Consider the following 23210-nt stretch of genomic DNA (forward strand, 5'->3'; position numbering starts at 1 on the left):
TTAAAATGAAAACTCATACGAATCAGCTAAAACCATATTTATAAAAAGTATATACCAATAAATGCTTTTATTATTGAAAATAAGGAAAATATCAACTGAGCCTGTTATATGAAACTAAGAAAAAATGTAAAACTAATCAATAGAAAGTGGTAAGAAAGAATAACAGTATATGCAGAAATAATCAAATTAGAAAACAAAAGGTAATATAATTGCTAAATAAATCAAGAGTTGGTTCATTGAAAAGATAAACAAAATTCTGACAATCTCAAAAAAGAATTACAATGTACAGTTGAGAAAATATTAAGAATGCCATATATGCGTTTATTCTAATACATTTTCAAATCTGTTTGAAGTTGTCACTTTTTTAGAAAATAAAACTGCCAAAATGTGCTGAGTAAGTGGTATAAAACATGAAATGTACCAGTAGCTACAGGAGCAATATTAAAATATTTTAAAAATCCATCACTAAAAATGTAGATGGCAGAGCAAAATGATTTTAAATTGACTCATCTTACCCAAAGGAAACAGGACATTTACACTATTCCAGAGCTTAGGAAAAGATGGGAAAATACCATTCCTACGGTATTCGCACTGAGCTATGGGAAATTTACCGGTACGTGGTCTTCTGTTTCTCCGTTCCTCATTCGCTGTACACCCCCTGACACGCATACACACAGAGTCTGTCCTATCTTATGAAATTGATCCAGGCAAGTAAAATTTGGTTAAAGAGAGTAGAACTGTATTATGAAATAGTAAGAAATGTAAGAAATAGCAAGGTAAGATGAAAAGAGACATACAGATATGGTGTGTTTGGAGACAAATAGTGAAATTAAATTTTCAATGTAAGTCTTTCTAGCTGTGAAATATTGTAATACTGACCATACATCATAAATGAACTATTTCATGTTTTAGGTCAAAGACTCATATGTTGACATGATTAGTAATAGCATACTAGTAATTTTGCATCCTTAAGGCACAAAGATCTGAATGATATATAAATCAGACTTTCATAAGACTGCATTATTAGCTCATGATTTTCCTCTTGCTTTGTCCTTTAGGCTGTTATTGTTGCATTTACATCGGACATGGTTCCCCGTTTAGTTTACTACTATGCCTACTCAGTAGACGAAACTTGGCCTATGAGAGGGTATATCAATAACAGCCTATCAGTATTCCTCATAGCCGATTTTCCAAACAACACTGTACCTTCGGAAAAACGAGACTTCAACACTTGCAGGTTTTCTCTTGTTTTCATTTTGCTTTTTAAATATATTTCTTAAGTTCTCTGTTTTCTTCATGTCTTAACAAAAATTTACTTGGGGCAGTAAAAATCTTGGATAAAGTACATCAGTTCTAAAATTCACACATTGTATGGTTCTGATTTGAAAAAAGTAGAATACTCAAAAGTAAGAGAATACTATCAGTAAAGATAATGTCAATTTTGAATTGTTTCTTATTTTCTAAATGTATTGGAAAAATTTTCTCCAGCAAATGTCCCCTTGATTCAAGCTTTAATGTCTATAGATCACACAGCATGGTCATATTATATGTGCATTCAGCCTACTTGAATTTAACTATGTGTCCCCAAACAGAGAGTGAAGAAGAGAGAAAGAACAGTATAGTTGGTTCATTAGCCATCCCATTTGAAAGGTTTCTTCGATGTAGGGAGTGTGAAATTGATTTGTAAACCTGCTCTTTTCACACTCCGTGTCTCATGAACTGTGAGGATCTTTTTACTTTAGGATTTAAAGATCATATATACATATACACACACATATATGTGTTTATATACACACACACACACGTATATATGGTACATCAAAGCTTTTAAACTTAAACCTTAAACCAACTGCTTCATCTGGGATTCCAATAAAAACAGCAATATCTGTTTTTGTCTACCTGCAACACATTTTTATATTCCATATTTTTAATTTATTTTTGGCTGCCCGCGGGCTTTCTCCAGTTGCAGTAAGTGGGCCTTAGTCTCTAGTTATGGTGGGCTTCTCATTGCAGTGGCTTCTCTTGTTGCAGGGCTGGGCTCTAGGCACGCTAGCTCAGTAGTTGCAGCACGTGGGCTCAGTAGTTTTGGCACACAGGCTTAGCCTCCATGGGGCATGTGGGATCCTCCCACACCAGGGATAGAATCTGTGTCCCCATTGACGAGGCAGACTCCCAGCCACTGGACCACCAGGGAAGTCCTATTCCATATTTATATAGAGAGGAATCGTAACAAATGTCAGATTTCTTGATGCCATCACTTCCTAGCTGGGCTGAATCTTTGAAAAACATCAATATCTAGACATATTATAGAAAAAATAAATGAACTCACAAATTGAACACCAGGGAAACCCCTGAAGGGTAATAAGTAACACAAAAACAATGCAGCATCATGTAAACCAAACGAAAACAGAGTTTCAAGAAAATGAGAATGGTCAACAGTGTCAAGTTCTGTTCTTCACAGACATAAAATAAGATGTGAATTAAAATGTTCCTTCAATTTAATGACCAGAGACAGTTGGTGTCAGTGGAGAGATGGTAGAACTGACTTATTAAGGAATAGAAAGAAAGGGAATGGAATGAAAAGAGTAAATTTAGCTAACACCTGATAAACTTGTCTTCATGGCAACAGAGAAGCTTCACTTGTGTCTCCTGCTACATCTATACTCTATATTACTAACATATGGCTATGATTGTTATCTGTATAGGAAAGATAAATGTTTGGTAATAGCAGTTATTTTCCTTTGACTTGACTTTTGTGATCAACTAAAAGGGTCTCTTACAAGAAACAATATGAATTTATGCTAGGTCTCTTTGTTTGAAGTTGTAGCTTATTTTTTGCATTGACTTCCATTTTTTCAGGTACAGAGATTACAGAAATCCTCCTGACAGTGAGGATAAATATGTTCATAATATTCAGTACTGGCACGTCCTTGCTGCCAGGATGACCTTCATCATAGTCATGGAGGTAAGCCTTTCTTAACTTTCATGCCAGTAAGTCTCTTTTCACCCTTGAGGCATATATTTCTAAGAGTATCTGTTGCGCAGAAAATTAGCGTTATCTCAGTAGAGTGTTTTGAAGGAAGTATTTGTTGTCATAAAAAGTAAGTTAGGAATATTTTAAGTACAGTGGATTGCCTGTTATTCCTTGCTATTGTTGAAGATACCAAGGTCACAGAAAAGAAAAATTAAGACCTCTTCCCTTGAAGTCAGAGGACCCACCAATTTTACTGAACAACTATTATGTACCAGTTCCAGAGGCTATAATAATAACTTTCTACGTTCAGCCTATTATTCACCCTTGACAAATAAATCTGACAGTCAGCAAAATTAAGTAGTTGGCTTAAAGATAATCAGCTAATATTAAAGCTGAGTTCCAATGCGAGATGTCTCACTGCCAAACCTCCACTCTTCCCACTATATTACATTTCCTTCCTTGTAGAATAGCTAGGACAATTATGGATACAAGACAAGAGAACCAATACAGAGAGGGTGTTTGACCAAGGTTTAAACTGAGGGCCACAAATCATGAGACATGAGGCCTATAAGGGAGAAATAAATAAATGTAGGGCTTCCATGGTGGCTCAGTGGTAAAGAACCTGCCTGCAAATGCAGGAGATGCAGGTTCGATCCACGGATTGGGAAGATCCTCGGGAGAAGTAAGTGGCAACCCATGAATAGAAGTAGTGGCAACCCATTGAGTGAGGAGTCTGGCAGGCTTCAGCCCATGAGGTCGCAAAAGAGTTGGACACGACTTAGCAACTAAACAACAAATAAATATAAGGCACTTATTCACTTGATTGTTGGTGGTGGTGTTCAGTTGCTAAGTTGTGTCTGACTCTTTGCAACCCTGTGGACAGCAGCACAACAGGCTTCCCTGTCTTTCACTATCTCCCAGAGCTTGCTCAAACTCATGTCCATCAAGTCGGTGATGCCAGCCAACCTTCTCATCCTCTGTTGCCCCTTCTCTTTCTGCCTTCAGTCTTTACCAGCATCAGGGTCTTTTCAAATGAGTCAGCTCTTCACATCAGGTGGCCAGAGTATTGGAGCTTCAGTTTCGGTATCAGTCCTTCCAATGAATATTCAGGATTGATTTCCTTTAGGATTGACTGGCTTGATCTCCTTGCACTCCAATGGACTCTCAAGAGTCTTCTCCCAACACCACAATTCAAAGACATCATTCTATGATGCTCAGCCTTCTTAATGGTCCAACTCTCGTATCAGTACATGACTACTGGAAGTATCATAGCTTCGACTAATGGGACTTTTGTTGGCAAAATGATGTCTCTCCTTTTTAATATGCTGTCTAGGTTTGTCACAACTTTTCTTCCAAGGAGCAAGTGTCTTTTAATTTCCTGGCTGGAATCACCATCTGCAGTGATTTTGAAGCCCAGTCTGTCACTGTTTCCACTGTTCCCCCATCTATTTGCCATTAAGTGATAGGGCTGGATGCCATTATCTTAGTGTTGTTTGAATGTTGAGTTTTAAGCCAGCTTTTTCACTCTCCTCTTGGACCTTAATCATGAGGTTCTTTAGTTCCTCTTTGCTTTATGTCATTAGGGTGGTGTCATCTGCATATCTAAGGTTATTGATTTATCTCCTGGCTCTTGATTCCAGCTTGTGAGTCATCCAGCCTAGCATTTTGCATGATATACTCTGCATAGAAATCAAATAAGCAGGGGAACAATATATATACATGTATTCCTTTTCCAGTTTCGAATCAGTCCATTTCCCATGTCTGGTTCTAACAGTTGCTATTTGACCTGCGCACAGGTTTCCTTAGGAGGCAGGTAAGGTGGTCTGCTATTCCCATATCTTTAAGAATTGTTCACAGTTTGTTGTGATCCACACAGTCAAAGGCTTTAACATAGTCAATGAAACAGAATTAGGTGTTTTTCTGGAATTCTCTTGCATATGGATGTTGGCAATTTGATCTTGGTTCCTCTGCCTTTTCTAAATCCAAGTTGAACATCTGGAAGTTCTTGGTTAACATCCTGTTGAAGCCTAGCTTAAAGGATTTTGTGCATGACCTTACTAACATGTAAAATGAGTGCAGTTGTGTGGTAGTTTGAACAGTCTTTGGCATTGCCCTTCTTTGGAATTGGAGTGAAAACTGACCTTGTGGCCACTGCTGAGTTTTCCAAATTTGCTGGCATATTGAGTGCAGCACTTTCAACAGCATCATCTTTTAGGGTTTGAAATAGCTCAGCTAGAATTCCATCACCTCCACTAGCTTTGTTCATAGTAATGCTTCCTAAGTCCTGCTTGATTTCACACTCCAGGATGTCTGGGTCCAGGTGTTCTCGGTTCACATACTGCTGATGCCTAGCTTGAAGGATTTTGAGCATTAGTAAAGGCCAATAATAGGCTAGATGAGTCTAAGGCAAGAAAACGCAAATTCAGTTTTTGTTTAATTTTACTTTTATTGAGGTTATGTATGTAATTTAAATCTCTACCCCTCTCAGTTCTTTACGAATTTGTCACTTTCATTCCCACATTTTCCATCAGTGTTTTAGATTACCTTTCAGCCTGGTAAATTACAAAAAGAATTCTTCTCAATTTTTGTTTTTGTTTATTTATGACTTTCATTACAGGTTCTGACTCACCATCAATCTGGGAGTTTAAGTTCTCTTGTATTAAATACAGTATTTTCTGCAATCTGTGTTTTTCCCCTTCTTGGATTACTAGTTTATTTAGATGAAGCACATCTTTTATTAATTTTCTGAGGAAAATGGGCAATTTTTGAGAACTTGAATATTAAAATTTCTTCTTTTTCCTCATAGATGGTTAATTGGTATAGAATTCAAGAGTGGAAGTCATTTTCCCTGAAAAATTTTGAATCAACTTTATTTAGGTATTCCCGAAATTTTAAGACATTGCTCTATTTTCTGTCAGCTTCCAGTGTTGCTATAAAGATACAATACCATTCTGATTTTCCAGTCTTTGTTTATGACCCATTTATATGTCAATAAACTTTGAGGATTCTCTCATTAGACCTTCTTTCATGAAACTTCACCAGATAGTCATGTGATATTGTCCAATATTCATTGTTTTGGACACTCACTAAACTCCTTGGATCTGCAAATGTTATTACCCTTTAAGTTGAGAAAATTTGCTTGTATTATTTCTTTGATAATTTCCTTTTCTCTGTCCTATCTTTCTGAGACTTTTCTTATTCAGATGTTAACAACTGTTTTGAAATTCTAATTATCATTTATTTTCTCTCTTATAAATAGTCCAGTTTGTGTCTTTGCCTTGTTATGCTACTGTTCTCTCGCTCCCATGATTCTCTCTATATCCTCTTAGATATCCTAAATGGACAATAGATCCTATTTGTCCATTTCCATCTTACTCTTCCATGTTAGAGTCTTCCTTACATATTTGGTTGTTCTTGGCAATCTGCTTGTATTTAAGAGGGAAGCACTGATACCTGATCATGAGCTTTGTGTACATACAGGAGGAAGATCATTTGGGTGGGTTTCACTATAGGCTGAAAAAGGGGCCTTTTCATTTGAGACCTATAAAATTTTGATATCTATAATTCTAATTTCTCTGATTAGGTATATTTTCTAGAGAAAAAAAAAAATCATTCAACCTCCTGCTTGTTGAGCTATTTCGTGGCTGTGTTGAGAGCCAAGAAGGGAAGGAGGGATTAGAGATCTCGTGATTCAGAATGCTGAACTTCACTGAGTTGTCCTGTTTTCAGTATGATGCCACATCTTCATCTTCTGCCATCTGCTGCCTCTGACTGCACAGCTTTCTGTTTTAATTTCTGCAGAAAATAAAGCATTCAGTTGCTGCCGGGCAGGCGTTGGATAGAAATAATACCTGAATGTGGATGAGAGAGAGATTCTGAAAATTCATCTGCCCCTTATACAGATTTTTAAATAATCCTCTTATTTTTAACTCCACCCACATTATGACTTCACAATCCTCAACACTATCTTTCCTGAACTTTTTTTGATGATTCGAAACAAAATTGGCTTTTGTCTTCGTTTCTACCATCACAGGATCATCAATTGCAAATTTAAGTGCCAGCTTTCTTCACTCTCCAGTCTGTTTTCACTGTTTCCTCCCTTTTTTTTTTGTTTCTTTGTGAACAATACAATTTTTAAATTTCTTTACAAATATTTGATTAGGTTTTCAGGATGAAGCATAGATGAAGAGTATATGCAATAACCAAGTTCAACTGCAATCTCTGTAATTACATATTTTAGTATATACTTATTTATTTGCTTAATGTTGGATTTATAGGAGAGTTCCAAGACCAAGGACTAAATCTTCTTGCTTTTCCTTCTATCTACTGTGTCAAGCACAGTTTATTGAATGAATGAAATAATTGTAAGAACATTTTGCTGAACATTTGATAGCTAAACAGTGTCTGTGATTTTCTTTTATGTTTCCTCTAGCATGTTGTGTTTTTAATTAAATTTTTCTTGGCCTGGATGATCCCTGATGTTCCAAAAGATGTTCTGGAAAGAATCAAGCGAGAAAAGTTAACGACTGTCAAGATTCTCCATGACTTTGAACTTAACAAACTAAAAGAGAACTTGGGGATGAATTCTTCCGATTTTGCCACGCGTATCACTATCGAGGAAAACAAAGCAAATCTGGCTGAATCAACAACCTAATTAACACAATGAACAAGCGGTTGCTTGCCTATCTTGCTTCACAGTTTATCTGGATTTGGAGCCAGAAGCCAGAAGCCATGTGTCTTTTACCCTTTCTTCTTCTTCTTCTTTTTTTTTTAAACTGAAGAGTTTTTGTACACTCTTATGGAGGCCTTTGTACAGCTTCATGGAGGTTGGAAGAACACCTGTCTGCTTTATTGGCTGGACCCTCCCTAGATGTTGTTCCTGGGATTCTATAAATGACTGTTAAATGTATGTGTGAAATCAGAATATTGGGAATCATGGGATGTTGCAGTTTGGAATTAAACACTGGATGTGGGCTCTCCTATCACCTTCCAGTGAAGGTGCACGTTTTCATGGTCTTCTTTCTTTCGGGTTGTGTTATATCTCTACCCTATCAGAAAAAGTATTGGGACAAAAAGACTAGAAGTGAAGAGTCTACTGAGCCATATATATATCCTGCCATTTTAGACTATGCAGATGAAAAACCAAAATCAGATAAGATAGGAAAACTTATATGTTAAAAATACTAGATAGATGCCATGGCAGAGCTTTGTTCTGAAATCATCCTGAATAAGGTAAACTTCCATCAGAATTCCAGATAGTCCTTCCAGGTGAACACAAAATTGATTTTTTAAGAGACTGAACATTTGGATTTCAGCCAAGAACTAACAACTCAGTTCTTTAAATATAACACTTTGGTAGCAGTGGTTTTAAGACTGGATTGTCTTATCTGGGAAACAACATTAAGAAGGTATTAGATTGTTTCAGGTCTTTAAGTAAATGCAAGATTTAGTGAAGTGATTATGTCTTCTTAGTAGTTTAGAATGCAAGACAATGTATATTGACTAACTTACTGAATTCAGTCTAAAAAAATTGCTGAATTATTTTTAAAAATCGTTTTTCTTCTGCAATGCCTATTTTGCGTCATGAAGTGAATCTGACCATTAACTATTCGTGTAAGTTAGGTACAAGTCATTTATGAAATTTTATCTCATTGTTTAAAGCAGTCTCAAGTCTTTTAATGAGTTTACAACTTTTTCTATTGATGCACTGCTGTACAACGCTCAGTGCCTTGTTCCTATGCCTTTGGCCCACAAAATGTGGTTGTACTGTTGATTTGATGATGTAACATCTCAGATGTGAACTTCTTTTAGAGAAATTGTTAGTTTAACATCAGTCACAGAGTTAACACCAAATGTGGATCAACCAAGTAAGAATGCGGTGATGGATTTGATAGCTAAATTTAAAAAAAATATATGTTCATTGAGTTATTTCTCTGATGCTTTAGCCTATGGCACAGGTACTCTAGTTCTTGTTCTTCTTTCTTGAAAATACTATATATTTTAAACACTCTAGAGATATGTTTAATTATACAACATTTGAATCTGTAGTTTCAAATTATACTTCATTTTCAAAAGAATAGTGTTCTGTAATTGCACACAAAACAAGAAACTTTTAAGATTTTTTTTAAAGTAGCATTTCATTATTTGATTCTAATAGTTTTTATAAAATTTCCAGTATTAAGTATATGGAAGGTAATATTAACTAATGATCAATATTAAGCATTTAGAACTGAGGATTATGAATTTTATAAAACCATGAGATGGTTACCACAATATTGGCAGTAATTTGTCATCCAGTAGGTAGATTTTATGAGTATTTTTGCATAATTTTAAATGTTCTCATTACTGAAGAATGATTTCACTTGTGGAGGAGATGTATTTTCCTGCTTGAGTGAACCAGTTAGTGATACTATGAAATTAGCCACAGATGCCATATCTCTGTTAAATCAAACTGCAGTGTTGTACATTTTGTACAGTTCATATTGCTTCCTTCCTGGGTGCTAATAAAAATAAGGAAGAACATGGAAATTGGTTTCTTGTATATAAGCTTTAATTATTATGGCTGAAGAGTGTTTGCAGAGCTAGGGTGTAAGATAAATAAAGACAAATTTAATTCACAAGGTTATCTGTAACACTGCAATCTGAAACCAACTCAAGTGTGGAGTTTCTAGGATGTACAGAGAAACTAGCAAGGGAGGAAGTAGTTTTTAAGGTAAGTAAATAGTTCCTATGAGGTAGGTATTTTACTTTTAAAATGCTTTGTACTCACCCTTCAGTTTTCTACCAAGAAGTTTCTCACATTTCAAAAGGAAATACAAGTATCGGTCGCTTTCCTAAAAAATAAACAAAATCGGATGCCAAAGCGGTTCAGATAGATTTGTCTTCTCTGTCTCGAGTTGCAGCAGGGGAGTCGGTCCTCCTCTCGAGTTGCGAGGGGGACATCAAGGTTCCTCTTGTGTGGCGGCAGGGAGTCAGTCCTCCTCTCAAGCTGCCAGGGGAAACTCAGGGTTCCTCTTGAGTTGCAGCAGGGAAGTTGGGGGTTCCTCTCTCAAGATACGGCAGGAAACTAGGGGTTCCTCTCGAGTTGTGACGGGGAACTCGGGATTCCTCTCGAGTTGCGAGGGGGAACTTGGGATTCAACTCGTGTCACTGCATGGGAATCAGGCCTCATCTAGAGTGGAGGTGGGGAACTCAGGATTCTTCTCCAGTTGTGGTGGGAAACTCGGCGTTCCTCTCGAGTTGCCACAGAGCTCTAGGGGTTCCTCTTGAGGTGAAACATGGTAGTCACTCCTCTCGAGTTGAGGTGAGGAACTCGGGTTTCTCTCGATTTGCCACAGGGAACCCATTAGTTATTGTGAGAGTGCTGAATTGAGCATCTGACTACCGGATACAAGTTGATATTTATCAGCATGGCAGATGTTTTTATCATTCACTCAAACCCATAGCGGTTTTTTTTTTTCATAAATGTTCCAGAAATCATTTGAGATTTTATTCAAAATAACATTAAGTACAAAATTAAAAAAAATTTTTTTAAACTTCAAATGTCATCTCAAATCTTTGCCTTCATCAGTTTTTCTTTGCACAAAAGAAGCAGAATCCACTTCAAAACATTACTTTTAGAGGAACCCATCAAGAAGAGGGTGGGGGGCTTAAGAAATGGAATGCTCTCTTATTTTTGCTGTATTTTATGATCCCTTGACTTTAACTGTTTTCTTTTAACTAAGCCATAAAGCAAGTTACCAAGGAAAAGATAAAGGAAAGAAGATAAACAGGAGGCTAAAAGGAAGAAGGAGCTAAGAGTTCTTTCCTTGTGAAGAGTTCTTTCCTTATGAAGCATTGTGTGGGGAGAGAGGTGTTGGGAGGTGCATGGTACAGCTGTGTCTCTTTCCTAAGCCATATAATGAGGGTGAGAGAAAAGTCAAAATTTCAAGTTAAAAGCTCTTATGTGTCAAAATATAACTTTTGATTCCTAAGTGACTTTGTAGTGTCAGGTGCCCTGTGTAGCCCTGGGATCTCTGTTGATTTACTCCAGTTGTGGGTAGGAATTTGTACTACTGATTCAGAGGGTGAATCTGTTGTGAAAGAACCTCTCTAATAGTTGTTTTTAGTTAGTGATAGTTATTATGTTTCCCTGGTAGCTTGGTCGGTCCAGGTTCAATCCCTGGGTCAGGAAGATCCCTTGGAGAAGGAAATGACCACCCACTCCAGTATTCTTGCCTAAGAAAGCCCATGGATAGAGAAGCCTGGTGGCTACAGTCAATGGGGTCTCAAAAGTCTGACACAACTGAGTGAATAAACCACCAAAATTATCAAAGAGTATCATTAAGGAAAATAGCATTGTGAGATGTACCACTGGCCAGGCTTAGAGCAGCCTGCTCCCATGAATCACTATAACTATTATGTTATTTTTTTCTAGATGATATTTAACCTCCCTAACGTGTGTGTGATAATTCAATCATCAGTTATTCCAGGATTACGTAAAAATTCAGAAGAATATTAAAAAGGATAGTGTGTTTCAATGTGCATGAGATACCTGCTTCCATTCCCCCAAAAGTGACTAGGTATGACTTTCCTATGAATGATTCATGGTGTTAGCCAAGAAGAAACGTGCTTTCTTCTCTTCTCTTTTTTTTTTGCAAAGAAGGTGGTATGAGGTACACAGGAAAATTTGCTTTTATGTTGTCTGCTCAGTTGCTCAGTCATGTCTGACTCTTCGCGACGACCTGGACTGTGGACTGCCAGGCTCCTCTGTCCATGGCATTCTCCAGGCAAGAATACTGGCGTGGGTTCCTATTTCCGACTCCAGGGGATCTTCCCAACCCAGGGATTGAACTCAGTGTCTCATGTCACCTGCATTCACAGGCAGATTCATTACCACTAGTGCTACCTGGGAAGCCCATATACATAAATTTCATTCATCTCAAGAGATTCAAATAGGCATGATGAATAAAGTAATACTTAATTTTAAGCTCCATTTTGACATGAACTCAATTTATTCTTATAGTAAAATAATTTTTTTTTTCTGAATTTGAGTGTTCTAAGAGGATTTTAAATCATTTTTGGTTGTCTAGAAACATTAAAATGCATTATATGGAACATGTTTAATTCACAAAATTACAAGTTTATCACATTTAGCAATGCACATTCCTTGAAGAAAGAGTCTGAATGGTCCAGAAAAAAATGGAGAAGGTGGTAATTTTTTGTTGTTTTGCCTTTTTAATCTTTCCTACTTTGAAAGGTAATTAAAATGAACAGAAAAGCCCAAGAAGAAAAATAGTGTGTTGAGATATTTTACAAAATTTTTTCTAAGTCCATCTTTCCCCAAAAGAAATCCACAACAAGCTTCATTGGAATTGTCTGGGCTACTTGTGAGATATGCATTTCCCTTGTTTCTATCCCATATCCCTAGGAATATAGTCTATGGGAGATGAGCTTTTAAAAATCTTCAAGGTTACTTTGGGGGGTGGGATATAAACCTGGTAAGAACTTCGTAAAAGTAACAAATTCACTAGCCAAGAGCATTTTATGTAATAACTCCCAAACATCTATCATTCCAACCTATCAGAGAAAAATATGCAAAGGTATGTAGACTGAGGGCTTCCCAATTTGTCAAACTATTCTAATCCTGCAGTGTGAAGAAGTGACTGAAATCTTACGCCCTCAGAAACCTAGGCCTGTGTAGTTAAGAAAATAATTACATAAAATAACTATGAAAAATCTTATTTAAAAGAGGTAAGATTAAGTATGTGCTTTTTACCAATATATTCAAGAAAATCAAACTGCACATGGGTGAGAAATTAAATACATCACAATCTAAGTTTAAACAATTACAAGTTGATTCTCAGGATATAAACAGGACCCCAGCAAGTTCAGTGAGCTAAAATCAATCATGTAATTTTCTTTGTTCACAATAAAAATCAAGCTAGAAATCCAAGAAAATAATAATAGAAAATAACTAGGAAAATGATGTAACAAATTTTGAAATAACTCACAGATCATATGATGGAATTTAGGAAGTAATACTGTAGAACAGAAGACTCGCTATGAAGATAAGCCTTTTGTATTGTGGAAGGAACTAGGAAGTAATTTCTGGGAGGGAAATTTTGGATGGTCAGAGGAAAGGTGCCGTTCAGCTCTGCGGACACATCGCCATGTGCGGACACATTGGAGCATGCGCGAACGCTTTGGAGCATGCGCGAACGCGGGACGCTCAGAAAGGAGTCTGTAAAACTTTGCCTGCTGTGTAACTACTGCCCTGAGCTCTCAGTCAAGCTTCCCTCAGGGCCTTGGGGCCACTTGCTGACTGGAAAGAGGAGAATGTGGAGTAGAAAAGAGCTTGGACAAGTAGAAGCCACTGGGTCCGTTTCTGTGCATCCTACCCCGTGTGCTGTGCTGTGCTCTGTCGCTTCACGTGTGTCCAGTTCTGTGACCCTGTGGCTGAAGCTCACCAGGCTCCTCCGTCCATGGGCTTCTCCAGGTAAGAATATCGGAATGGGTTACCACGCCCTCCTCCAGGGGATCTTCCTGACTCATGGATTGAACCCGCGTCTCCCGCATTGCAGGCAGATTCTTTACCCCTGAGCCAGCGGGGAAACCTCGGCCTTCCCCATAACTGACTTCAAAGACATTCAGAAAGAAAGCTGCGACTTCCCTTCAATCTGCCTCGTTTGTAATCTAACGTGACGCCATATAAAAGAAAACACTTCTGGTAAATGCAGCTTCACCAAGTTGGCAAAGTACAAACTACCATGGAGACAAAAATATTAAAAAATAAACTAAAAAACTGTTGGTCATTTGAACAATGTGATTAAAAAGTAGACTTACCTTCATGAAATATTTTACTCAATGTCTGACGAATAGAAATTTCTTTTCATGCACACTCTACATTTACAAACCACACCAAATACCAGTCCATTAAAAACAAACCAAAACCCCCAGCAATTTCAGTGGGCTAAAATCAATCATATAATTTTCTTCATTCACAATAAAAATCAACTATAAAACAATAATAAAAAATAACTAGGAAAATAATGTAACAAATTTTGAAGTAACTCACAGATCATATAATGGAATTTACAAAATAATTTCAGGTATATGGTACTGAAAATACTGTGCAGCTCAAATATTATGGGTGTAGTAAATACTTCTCATGGGCTTTTAGGGACAATGTAGTTTTTAACTAGGCTATTTTAAAATAACAAAAATAGCATCAAAAGAAGAGAATAGTAATATAAATTTTTTTTAAGAAAAGGAAAAGAAAGGAAAAAATCAATTTAAGAGGAAAAAATTGATGAAAAGCATACAGAAAGCATTCTTAATGGGAATATGTTAGACTCATCCCGTTTTTAATCAGCAGCAAGAAATGACACTTCCCATAATAAAATCCTGGTTCTTGTTCAGATTACCGAACCCTGAGAACCACTAGAGAAACTAGGTAAAGTGTTTAAAAAATTGACTGAAAACAGGAAATTTCAAGGCAAAGGGGAACTTGTGGCCTTACAGAACCAGTGTCTAGGAGAGGAAAGAAAAAACAATGTGCAGGAGTTAAACCTGTGTTTATGGTGATTATTTGATCTTAAGGAATAGAAGGTTTCAAAAGCAAAAATAATAGCTGAAAAGAAAAGTTCAATTGAGCATTCAACAGATTCAGGGCTTAGGAAAAAGTTATCTTTAGGTCCTTCCAAGAATAAGTACCCCTGATAAAATTCCAGAGCTTCCCTTTGAAACATTACATATGAGAACACAGGTTGAAACTAACAGAATGGACCAAACATATGCCAAGGAAACACTAAACAAAACAAATCTATGCGTATATTAGACAAGATTGGGAAGCAAGATGTAATACTGTTATAATGAAAAATCACTCCAAAATCACTGCAGATGGTGACTGCAGCCATGAAATTAAAAGACGCTTGCCCCTTCGAAGAAAAGCGATGACCAACCTAGATAGCATGCTAAAAAGCAAAGACATTACTTTGCCAACAAAGGTCCATCTAGTCAAAGCTATGGTTTTTCCAGTAGTCATGTATGAATGTGAGAGTTGGACTATAAAGAAAGCTAAGCACCGAAGAATTGATGTTTTTGAACTGTGGTGGTGAAGAAGACTCTTGAGAGTCCCTTGGACTGCAAGGAGATCCAACCAGTCCATCCTAAAGAAAATCAGTCCTGAATATTCATTGGAAGGACTGAAGTTGAAGCTGAAATTCCAATACTTTGGCCACTGTAGTGAGAATTCCTAATAATGTACTTTCACAGCCTTGAGAAATTTCACAGAAATAGCACCTGGAAAACAGCATATATTAAGAAACTATGTTAATGATTATCTTTAATGTTTTCCTTAAAAATAATTGCTTTGTTACAAACCCCAAGGCCAGACCCAGAAGGGAGTATGACTAGGATCATGAAAGCATGGACCTTGGAACACTGGGTTGGCGCCAGACATGAATGCTGCCTATCCACTTGCTAATGTTCCCGAGACTAACCCAGAAGGGAATGGCCTGGGGTAAACACAAGGAGATCTGGACTATGTCAGTATAGTCCATGACATTTAGGAGTAGGTGATTAACACAGCATTTGTCTTGAGAAAGGTAAGATCTGAGAAAATCTTGTAGACTGCAGTTAGGAATTAAAGCTGGACTCAGAGTGGACTCTGCACCTCAGTCCCATAGAGGCTGCAGGTCCCTTGACCCATTGCACCAGATTTCATGTTCTGTCTTCATTCTCATCACTCTCTCCCAGACAGTTAGGGCAATAGGCCACCCGATGTGAAGAACTGACTCATTGGAAAAGACCCTGATGCTGGGAAAGATTGAAGGGAGGAGAAGGGGATGCCAGAGGATGAGATGGTTGGATGCCATCACCAACTCGATGGACATGAGTTTGAATAAGCTCCGGGAGTTGGTGATGGCCAGGGAGGCCTGGCGTGCTGCAGTCCATGGGGTCGCAAAGAGTCAGACATGACCGAGCAACTGAACTGATAATGAATAATGGTAATTTAAAAAGCACACATGCTAAGACACTCAGTCGTGTCCAACTCTTTGTGACCCCATGGACTGTAGCCCACTAGGCTCCGCTGTCCATGGGATTTTTCAGGCAAGAATGCTGGAGTGGGTTGCCATTTTGTCCTCAAGGGGATCTTCCCAAACCAGGACCAAACTCATGTCTCTTAAATCTAGTCTCCTACATTGGCAGGTGGATTTTTTATGACTAGCCCCACCTGTGGACGTAACTTCTAAATATGTATTATCTAATAACACTAAGGAAAACATATTTTAAAATGTTGATAAAATTAAAAAGAACAGTAAATCCACAACTGTATTTGGAAATGTTACAATGTTCTTAATAACAGATAGACTAGGCAAGAAAAATGCAGTAAGGATATAGAAAATTTAACTGATACATTCAATCAATGTGACAAGTGACAAAAAAATTATAACACATCCAACAATGGCAAAATACACCTTCTTTACAAGTGCACATCGGTCAAAATGGAACATATCCTGGACCATTAGCCATACACAATTCCAAAGGGCTGAAATGTTTTAGAATATGTTCTCTGACTATAGTGGATTAAACTACAAACTCAGTGGAAAGATAACTCAAAAATCTCCCTCCCAAATGTTCAGAAATGAAGCAACATAGTTGTTTATGCCATATGGATCAGAGAAGAAATCTCAGTGGGTATTAGATAACATTTTAAAAAGAAAATGAATGTTGACATTTCAAAATTTGTGAGAAATAGTTAAATCACTGTTTTAGGAGTAATATATAGAGATCTTAACACCATATATATTTTAGAATAAATTACGAAAATCAATTAAGCTTCTGTCTCAAATATAGAGGCAGAAAATTAGCAAAATAAGCCCAAAGAACAGAGAAAAGATCAAATAATAAAAATATTATTGGAAATCAATGGAATAGAAAGCAAGCATACAATAGAGAAAATTAATAAAGGCAAAAGTTGATTCTTTGAAAAAAACAGCAAAATGAATAAACACCTAGAAAATGATTAAGAAGAAAATACAAAATGAGAATATCTTCATGACTCGGGATAGGCAAAACAATAACCAATAAGTATATACAGATAAATTTAACTTCTTTAAAATTAGGAAATTCTATTCAACAAAAGTACATTGAGTGTAAAAATGCACGCCACAGATAAGAGAAGATATTTCCAAGATAAAGACATATTCAGAATGTACAAAGAAGTCCTGCAAAGTAAATATTACTTACAGCTCAGTTTTACAGGTGGGCAAAAGACTAACCAGACATTTATTTCACAAAAGGGGTTATCCAAGTTTCCAATAAAAACATGGAAAGGTAAACAGCATCATTATTTATTATAAATGCTGATTAGACCAGTACACTCTCACTACAATATGAAAAGACTGATTAATACCAAGTGTTGAAAAGGAGAAGAGCATCTGGAATTCTCATACATGGCTAATGAGACTGAAATTTTTACTATAACCGAAAATTGTTTGGTCTGAGCTACAAAATCTAATTAGTTTACCTTATGATGGAGCAATTTTTATTTTTATTTTTATTTTTATTTTTTATAAATTTATTTATTTTAGTTGGGGGCTAATTACTTTACAATATTGTAATAGTTTTTGCCATACATTGACATGAATCAGCCATGGGTTTACGTGTGTTCCCCTTCCCGGACCCCCCACCCACCTCCCTCCCCATCCCATCCTTCTGGATCATCCCATTGCCCCGGCCCTGAGCCCTTGTCACATGCATCGAACATGGAATGGTGCTCTGTTTCACATATGACAATACACATGTCTCAATGCCATTCTCCCAGAACGTCCCACCCTCACCTTCTCCCTCAGAGTCCATATAATTGTTCCATGCATCTGTGTCTCTTATTCTGTCTCGCATATAGGGTTATCGTTACCATCTTTCAAATTCCATATATATGCATTAGTATACTGTATTGTTGTTTTTCTTTCTGGCTTACTTCACTCTGTATAATGGGCTCCAGTTTCATCCATCTCAGTAGAACCGATTCAAATGTATTTTTTTTAATGGCTGAGTAATATTCCATTGTGTATATGTACCACAGCTTCCTTATCCATTCGTCTGCTGATGGACATCTAGGTTGCTTCCATGTCCTGGCTATTGTAAACAGTGCTGCGATGAACATTGGGGTACACGCGTCTCTTTCAATTCTGGTTTCCTCGGTGTATATGCCCAGCAGTGGGATTGCTGGGTCATATGGCAGTTCTATTCCCAGTTTTTTAAGGAATCTCCACACTGTTCTCCATAGTGGCTGTACTAGTTTGCATTCCCACCAACAGTGTAAGAGGGTTCCCTTTTCTCCACACCCTCTCCAGCATTTATTGCTTGTAGACTTTTGGATAGCAGCCATTCTGACTGGTGTGAAATGATACCTCATTGTGGTTTTGATTTGCATTTCTCTAATAATGAGTGATGTTGAGCATCTTTTCATGTGTTTGTTAGCCATCTGTATGTCTTCTTTGGAGAAATGTCTGTTTAGTTCTTTGGCCCATTTTTTGATCGGGTCGTTTATTTTTCGGGAATACAGCTGCAGAAGTTGCTTGTATATTTTTGAGATTAATTGTTTGTCTGTTGCTTCATTTGCTATTATTTTCTCCCATTCTGAAGGCTGTCTTTTCACCTTGTTTATAGTTTCCTTTGTTGTGCAAAAGCTTTTAATTTTAATTAGGTCCCATTTGTTTATTTTTGCTTTTATTTCCAATATTCTAGGAGGTGGGTCATGGAGGATCCTGCTGTGATTTATGTCGGAGAGTGTTTTGCCTATGTTTTCCTCTAGGAGTTTTATTGTTTCTGGTCTTACGTTTAGATCTTTAATCCATTTTGAGTTTATTTTTGTGTACGGTGTTAGGAAGTGTTCTAGTTTCATTCTTTTACAAGTGGTTGACCAGTTTTCCCAGCAAGATGGAGCAATTTTTAAATACTTACATCCACCAAAAGACATGTAAAGACTGTTTGTAGCAGCTTTATTAATCATGCTCTAAACTAGACACGATCTAAAAACTCAGCAACAATATAATAAAGTGGTAGTACATTAATTAAACAGAATACTAATAGTAATGAAAAATGGACTACTCATGGATAAATTTCACAGAAAATAAAAGGTCAATAAAAGGAGTACTTTTTCATGTCTATGTTTTTGATGTATATAAAGTTTAAAAGAGGGAAAAACTAACCTATGATAGTAAAAGTCAGAACAATGATTACTTTTAGGGAATAGCAACAGTAGCAGCAGCAGAGTATGAGGGAAGCATATATTTGAACAATGATTTCATCTCAGAACGGATGATGGAATCATTTTCAACTTTTAGGTATGATAATGGTGTTATTGCTATAATGTTGAGAGTACACCTATTTTAGAAATATATTCTAAATATTTGTAGTCGAAATGATGTGATTATATCCCTGGAAATACATTGGAGAGGAGAGGTTAAATGGAAAGAGATATAAATAAAACAAGATTTGCAGATGCTCACATTTGTTGAAATTCAGTAGTGGGGACATATGTGTTTTTAAGATCTATTCTTTTACTTTCATATATTGTCATTTTCCGCAATAAAGTTAAAAATAGCAAACTACACACTGTCTGACCACAGTTTCTGTCACTCTAGAAATTGATGTTACACAGATTCAAATTTGTGAACTATGTATTGAAAAACATGTGTAGAATGTTGATAACTCAAGTACATTCAATTTATTATGGCATTATCTGTAACAAATACTGGAAATAACCTAAAAGTAATTAGGAAGAAATGATTAAATAAGTTAACCTAATGGGATACAACACAATCATTCACTGAAATTGATATGGGGATTTTACAAAACAGTCATATCATTTGTGTATAGTTAAATTCACAATTTAACTCACATTAGAAACTGAGATAAGCCACAAAATATTATTTTTTTTTTTTTGTAATTACTCTTATCTTGATCGCCACCTGCTGGTAGCCTGGGAGAAATATAATTTCTGTTACTAGGTGTCCAACTTTGTTGGCTTCAAAGACCTAAACAGTGCTCTTAGTTGGGTCTCAGTAATTCCTGGATAAAATTGCTCAGTTTCTCAGAGAGCCTGCCTCCCATCTTGTTTCCACTGCGAAATGCTGTTACAATTTATTCTTGGAAGGAAATGTGGCATGGGAGAAGGGTATCTGGTTTCAGGCTGATTTTAGTGTGTGAGCTGCTTTTTGCTGTTCTTTGGCAAAATAACCCTTGTAGGTCTGGTCACTCGGAGCCCTCCTAGCATCCTATGGCCATTGAACCTGTAGTCTTTTCTACTGACATCATATGGCAAGTAAATCTGCAGTAGTGGCTTGGATAACACTCCTTGAGAGGAGCAACACCTTTCACTTGCCATCTCCCTTCTCCCCCGGGTTTTGCTAACTAAAGCCCCTAGGTTTATTTCATGTCCCCACCTTGCCCCTGGCTCAGTGGCCTGCTGCTCTCAGCCTCTGCTAGGTAGGACACTAACTGGCAGTGTCACAGATTCTCCACTTAGGACCCCCTGTAACAAAAATTGAGGAAGCCTTGAGGAAGAGAACTAGATGTTCTTTCTGATCAGACCTATCTACTCCTTGGCTGTTATGTTGGATTGATCCAAATTAATGTGAAGTCCTCTGTGTAACTTCCTAGTTTCCTCCTAGGGACCCCACCTGGAATGCGGGCAATTGCTCCCATTTCAATGTCTCCCCTGCTTATTGCAGAGTCTGGAATAAAGATTTGGGTAAAGTACTATATTTAGGATGCAATTCCAGGGAGTGAGAAAGTGAGACAGAGAGTAAAGCAAATGTTTATCAGGGGGGTTACCTTTATGGGAAATTAGAGTTCAGCCTCACTGAGGGTCTTCAGAGACTGCGTAAAGCAAAGCTTAGAATTATTACACTGAGGGATGGACAAGTTGGGATCTTTATCCACTGATTCCCATCACTCACTGATTGAGGGTTGCTTCTAGGAGTAACTCTTATGCAATTCTACTTGCCCTACTAGGACAAGGACATTCCTGTAGCAGTAAAAAAAAAAAAAAAATCAGGTGGAAGAGTTACAAGTACTTGGGTTAGAATACCAACAGTCTTTATGGAAATTGTCTACTGAAGCTACAGGTAAACTCTAGGTGAGTGAAGGCTTTGGTGGGGTACTGATAGCATCTGCTTACATCTACTTACATTATTAGGACGTGTATTCCTCTCCCACTGAAGCCTAGAAAGGTGTAAGTACGATCCACATCTGGTTAATATGCCTTTCTCCTGTTGACTTGATCTTTCTTCTTGCCATCCTCCAAAGCCATGAGCAGTGGCATTTCCTACTTGTCATATTTTGCTTCTTCCTAGTTCTAAATCCAATCTTCCTGGGTTTTTTTTTTTAATGTCAAACAAAAGTTGTCTTCTCTATGAACTAGAAGAACTCTTATGGGTGACGCCTGTAAGCTTGGCTCTTAATTTGTCAGGTGGAAATCAAAAGAAAAGCTTTTCATACAACATACAATTTAGTCACTAGAGTGTATAATTCAATGGCTTTTAATATAGTCACAGATATATGTTATCATCAGTACAATGAATTTTAGAATGCTTTCATCATTGCAAAAAGTACACCTGTACCATTTAGCTATCATCCCCTCCCTAGTCTTAAGCAACTACTATTCTACTTTCTGTCTCTCTGGATTTCCCTATTTTAAACATTTAATATGAATTATATCACATAATATGTAGTCTTTCATAACTGGTTCAGTTAGCATAGTGATTTAAAATTCATACATTTTGTAGCATATCCCATTGTTTTTTTCTTTTTATAGATTAGTTATATTCCATTGTATGACTATATCAAGTTTCATTATCAGTTGATAAACATTTTGATGGTTTCCACCTTTTGGCTATTATGAATAATACTGATTTAAACATTCATGTACAAGTTTTTTGTGTAACTATTTTTCATTTTTGTTGGGTAAATACCTCAAGTGGAATTATTGGGTTATATGCTAAATTACTGTTTAATCATTTGAGAAACCAAATGAATTAAGTAAATACTTTTACTATACATAATGCCTGTATTTCAATATTATTTAACTACTGTAAGATTCTATCATGGATTTTAGAAGCTGCATATTACCCTATACTTTCTCTTCACTTTGTTTTTGTTTTTGAAAAATTCTTAACTGCTCCAGTTGGACCAACATCTTGTTCTGACTAAGGTGAATATTGTCTACTTAAAAATATGGATAAGTTCATAAATAATTTTTGAAATATTCTCTTTACATGTGTAAAAAATGATATGTATTGACCTACAAGTATCTTTGTAAGGGTACACACCAAACTGTCAACAGTAGCTTCTAAAGAGCAGGATGAAGGAAATAAGGAAAGCATACTTCCACCTTTGGGTTTCCCAGGTGGCACTGCCAATGCAGGAAACATAAGAGACATGGGTTTGATTCCTGGGTTTGGAAGATCCCCCAGGAAGATCCCCTACAGGAGAGCATGGCAACCCACTCCAGCATTCCGGCCTGGAGAATCCCATGGACAAAGGATCCTGGCTGGCTACAGTGCATAGGGTCACAAAGAGTCTGACAAAACTGAAGTGACTTCGCCTGACTTCCATTTTTAACTTTCTGACATTGGTTATTATATGAATTTTATTGCAATGATTGTGTAATAAATAGATTAATTTTTAAAGCCTAGATGGAGTGTGTCCAGATTAATAAAATGAGAAATTAAAAAGAAAAAGTTAATCCTCTAAGTCCTATAAAGAAAAGTGAAAGTCACTCAGTCATGTCTGACTCTTTGCAACCCCATGGACTATACAATCCATGGAATTCTCCAGGCCAGAAACCTGGAGAGGGTAGCCTTTCCCTTCTCCAGGGGATCTTCCCAACCCAGGGATCGAACCCAGGTCTCCCACATTGTGGGCAGATTCTTTACCAGCTGAACCACCAGGGAGGCTGAAGAATACAGAAGGGTAGCCTATCCCTTCTCTAGTGGATCTTCCCGACCCAGGAATCAAACTGAGGTCTCCTGCATTGCAGGCGGATTCCTTACCAGCTGAGCTACCAGAGAAGTCAGATCCTATAATATGAGAATATTCTGTATAGCACAGGGGACTTTACTTAATGCACTTTGATGACCTGAAAGGGAAAGAAATCTAAAGGTGAGGGGATATATGTCTATGTATGGCTAATTCATTTTGTTGTACAATAGACGCTAACACAACATTGTAAAGCAAATATACT

The 23210-nt window shown here is 37.0% G+C and overlaps 2 protein-coding genes across 5 annotated transcripts in view; both read left to right on the forward strand.

Moving 5' to 3' along the window:
- ANO5 (anoctamin 5) overlaps positions 1-9502 on the forward strand; it is a 92489-nt gene extending 82987 nt beyond the window's left edge. For all 4 annotated transcript variants that reach the window (XM_081533736.1, XM_081533739.1, XM_081533735.1 and 1 more), the window contains 3 exons: positions 1059-1237; positions 2860-2965; positions 7407-9502. In XM_081533736.1, coding sequence (XP_081389862.1) covers positions 1059-1237; positions 2860-2965; positions 7407-7628 — 507 coding nt within the window. In that variant the 3' untranslated portion in view covers positions 7629-9502. The remainder of the gene's footprint in view (positions 1-1058; positions 1238-2859; positions 2966-7406) is intronic.
- Positions 9503-13165: 3663 nt separating this feature from the next.
- SLC17A6 (solute carrier family 17 member 6) overlaps positions 13166-23210 on the forward strand; it is a 73980-nt gene continuing 63935 nt past the window's right edge. Inside the window, exon 1 of the mRNA XM_081533749.1 lies at positions 13166-13451. The gene's annotated coding sequence lies outside the window, so the exon portion shown is untranslated. The remainder of the gene's footprint in view (positions 13452-23210) is intronic.

Source organism: Giraffa tippelskirchi, chromosome 10 (assembly GCF_054371585.1).
Source record: "Giraffa tippelskirchi isolate mGirTip1 chromosome 10, T2T-mGirTip1v1.2.pri, whole genome shotgun sequence".
In the NCBI taxonomy this organism is placed as follows: Eukaryota; Metazoa; Chordata; class Mammalia; order Artiodactyla; family Giraffidae; genus Giraffa; species Giraffa tippelskirchi.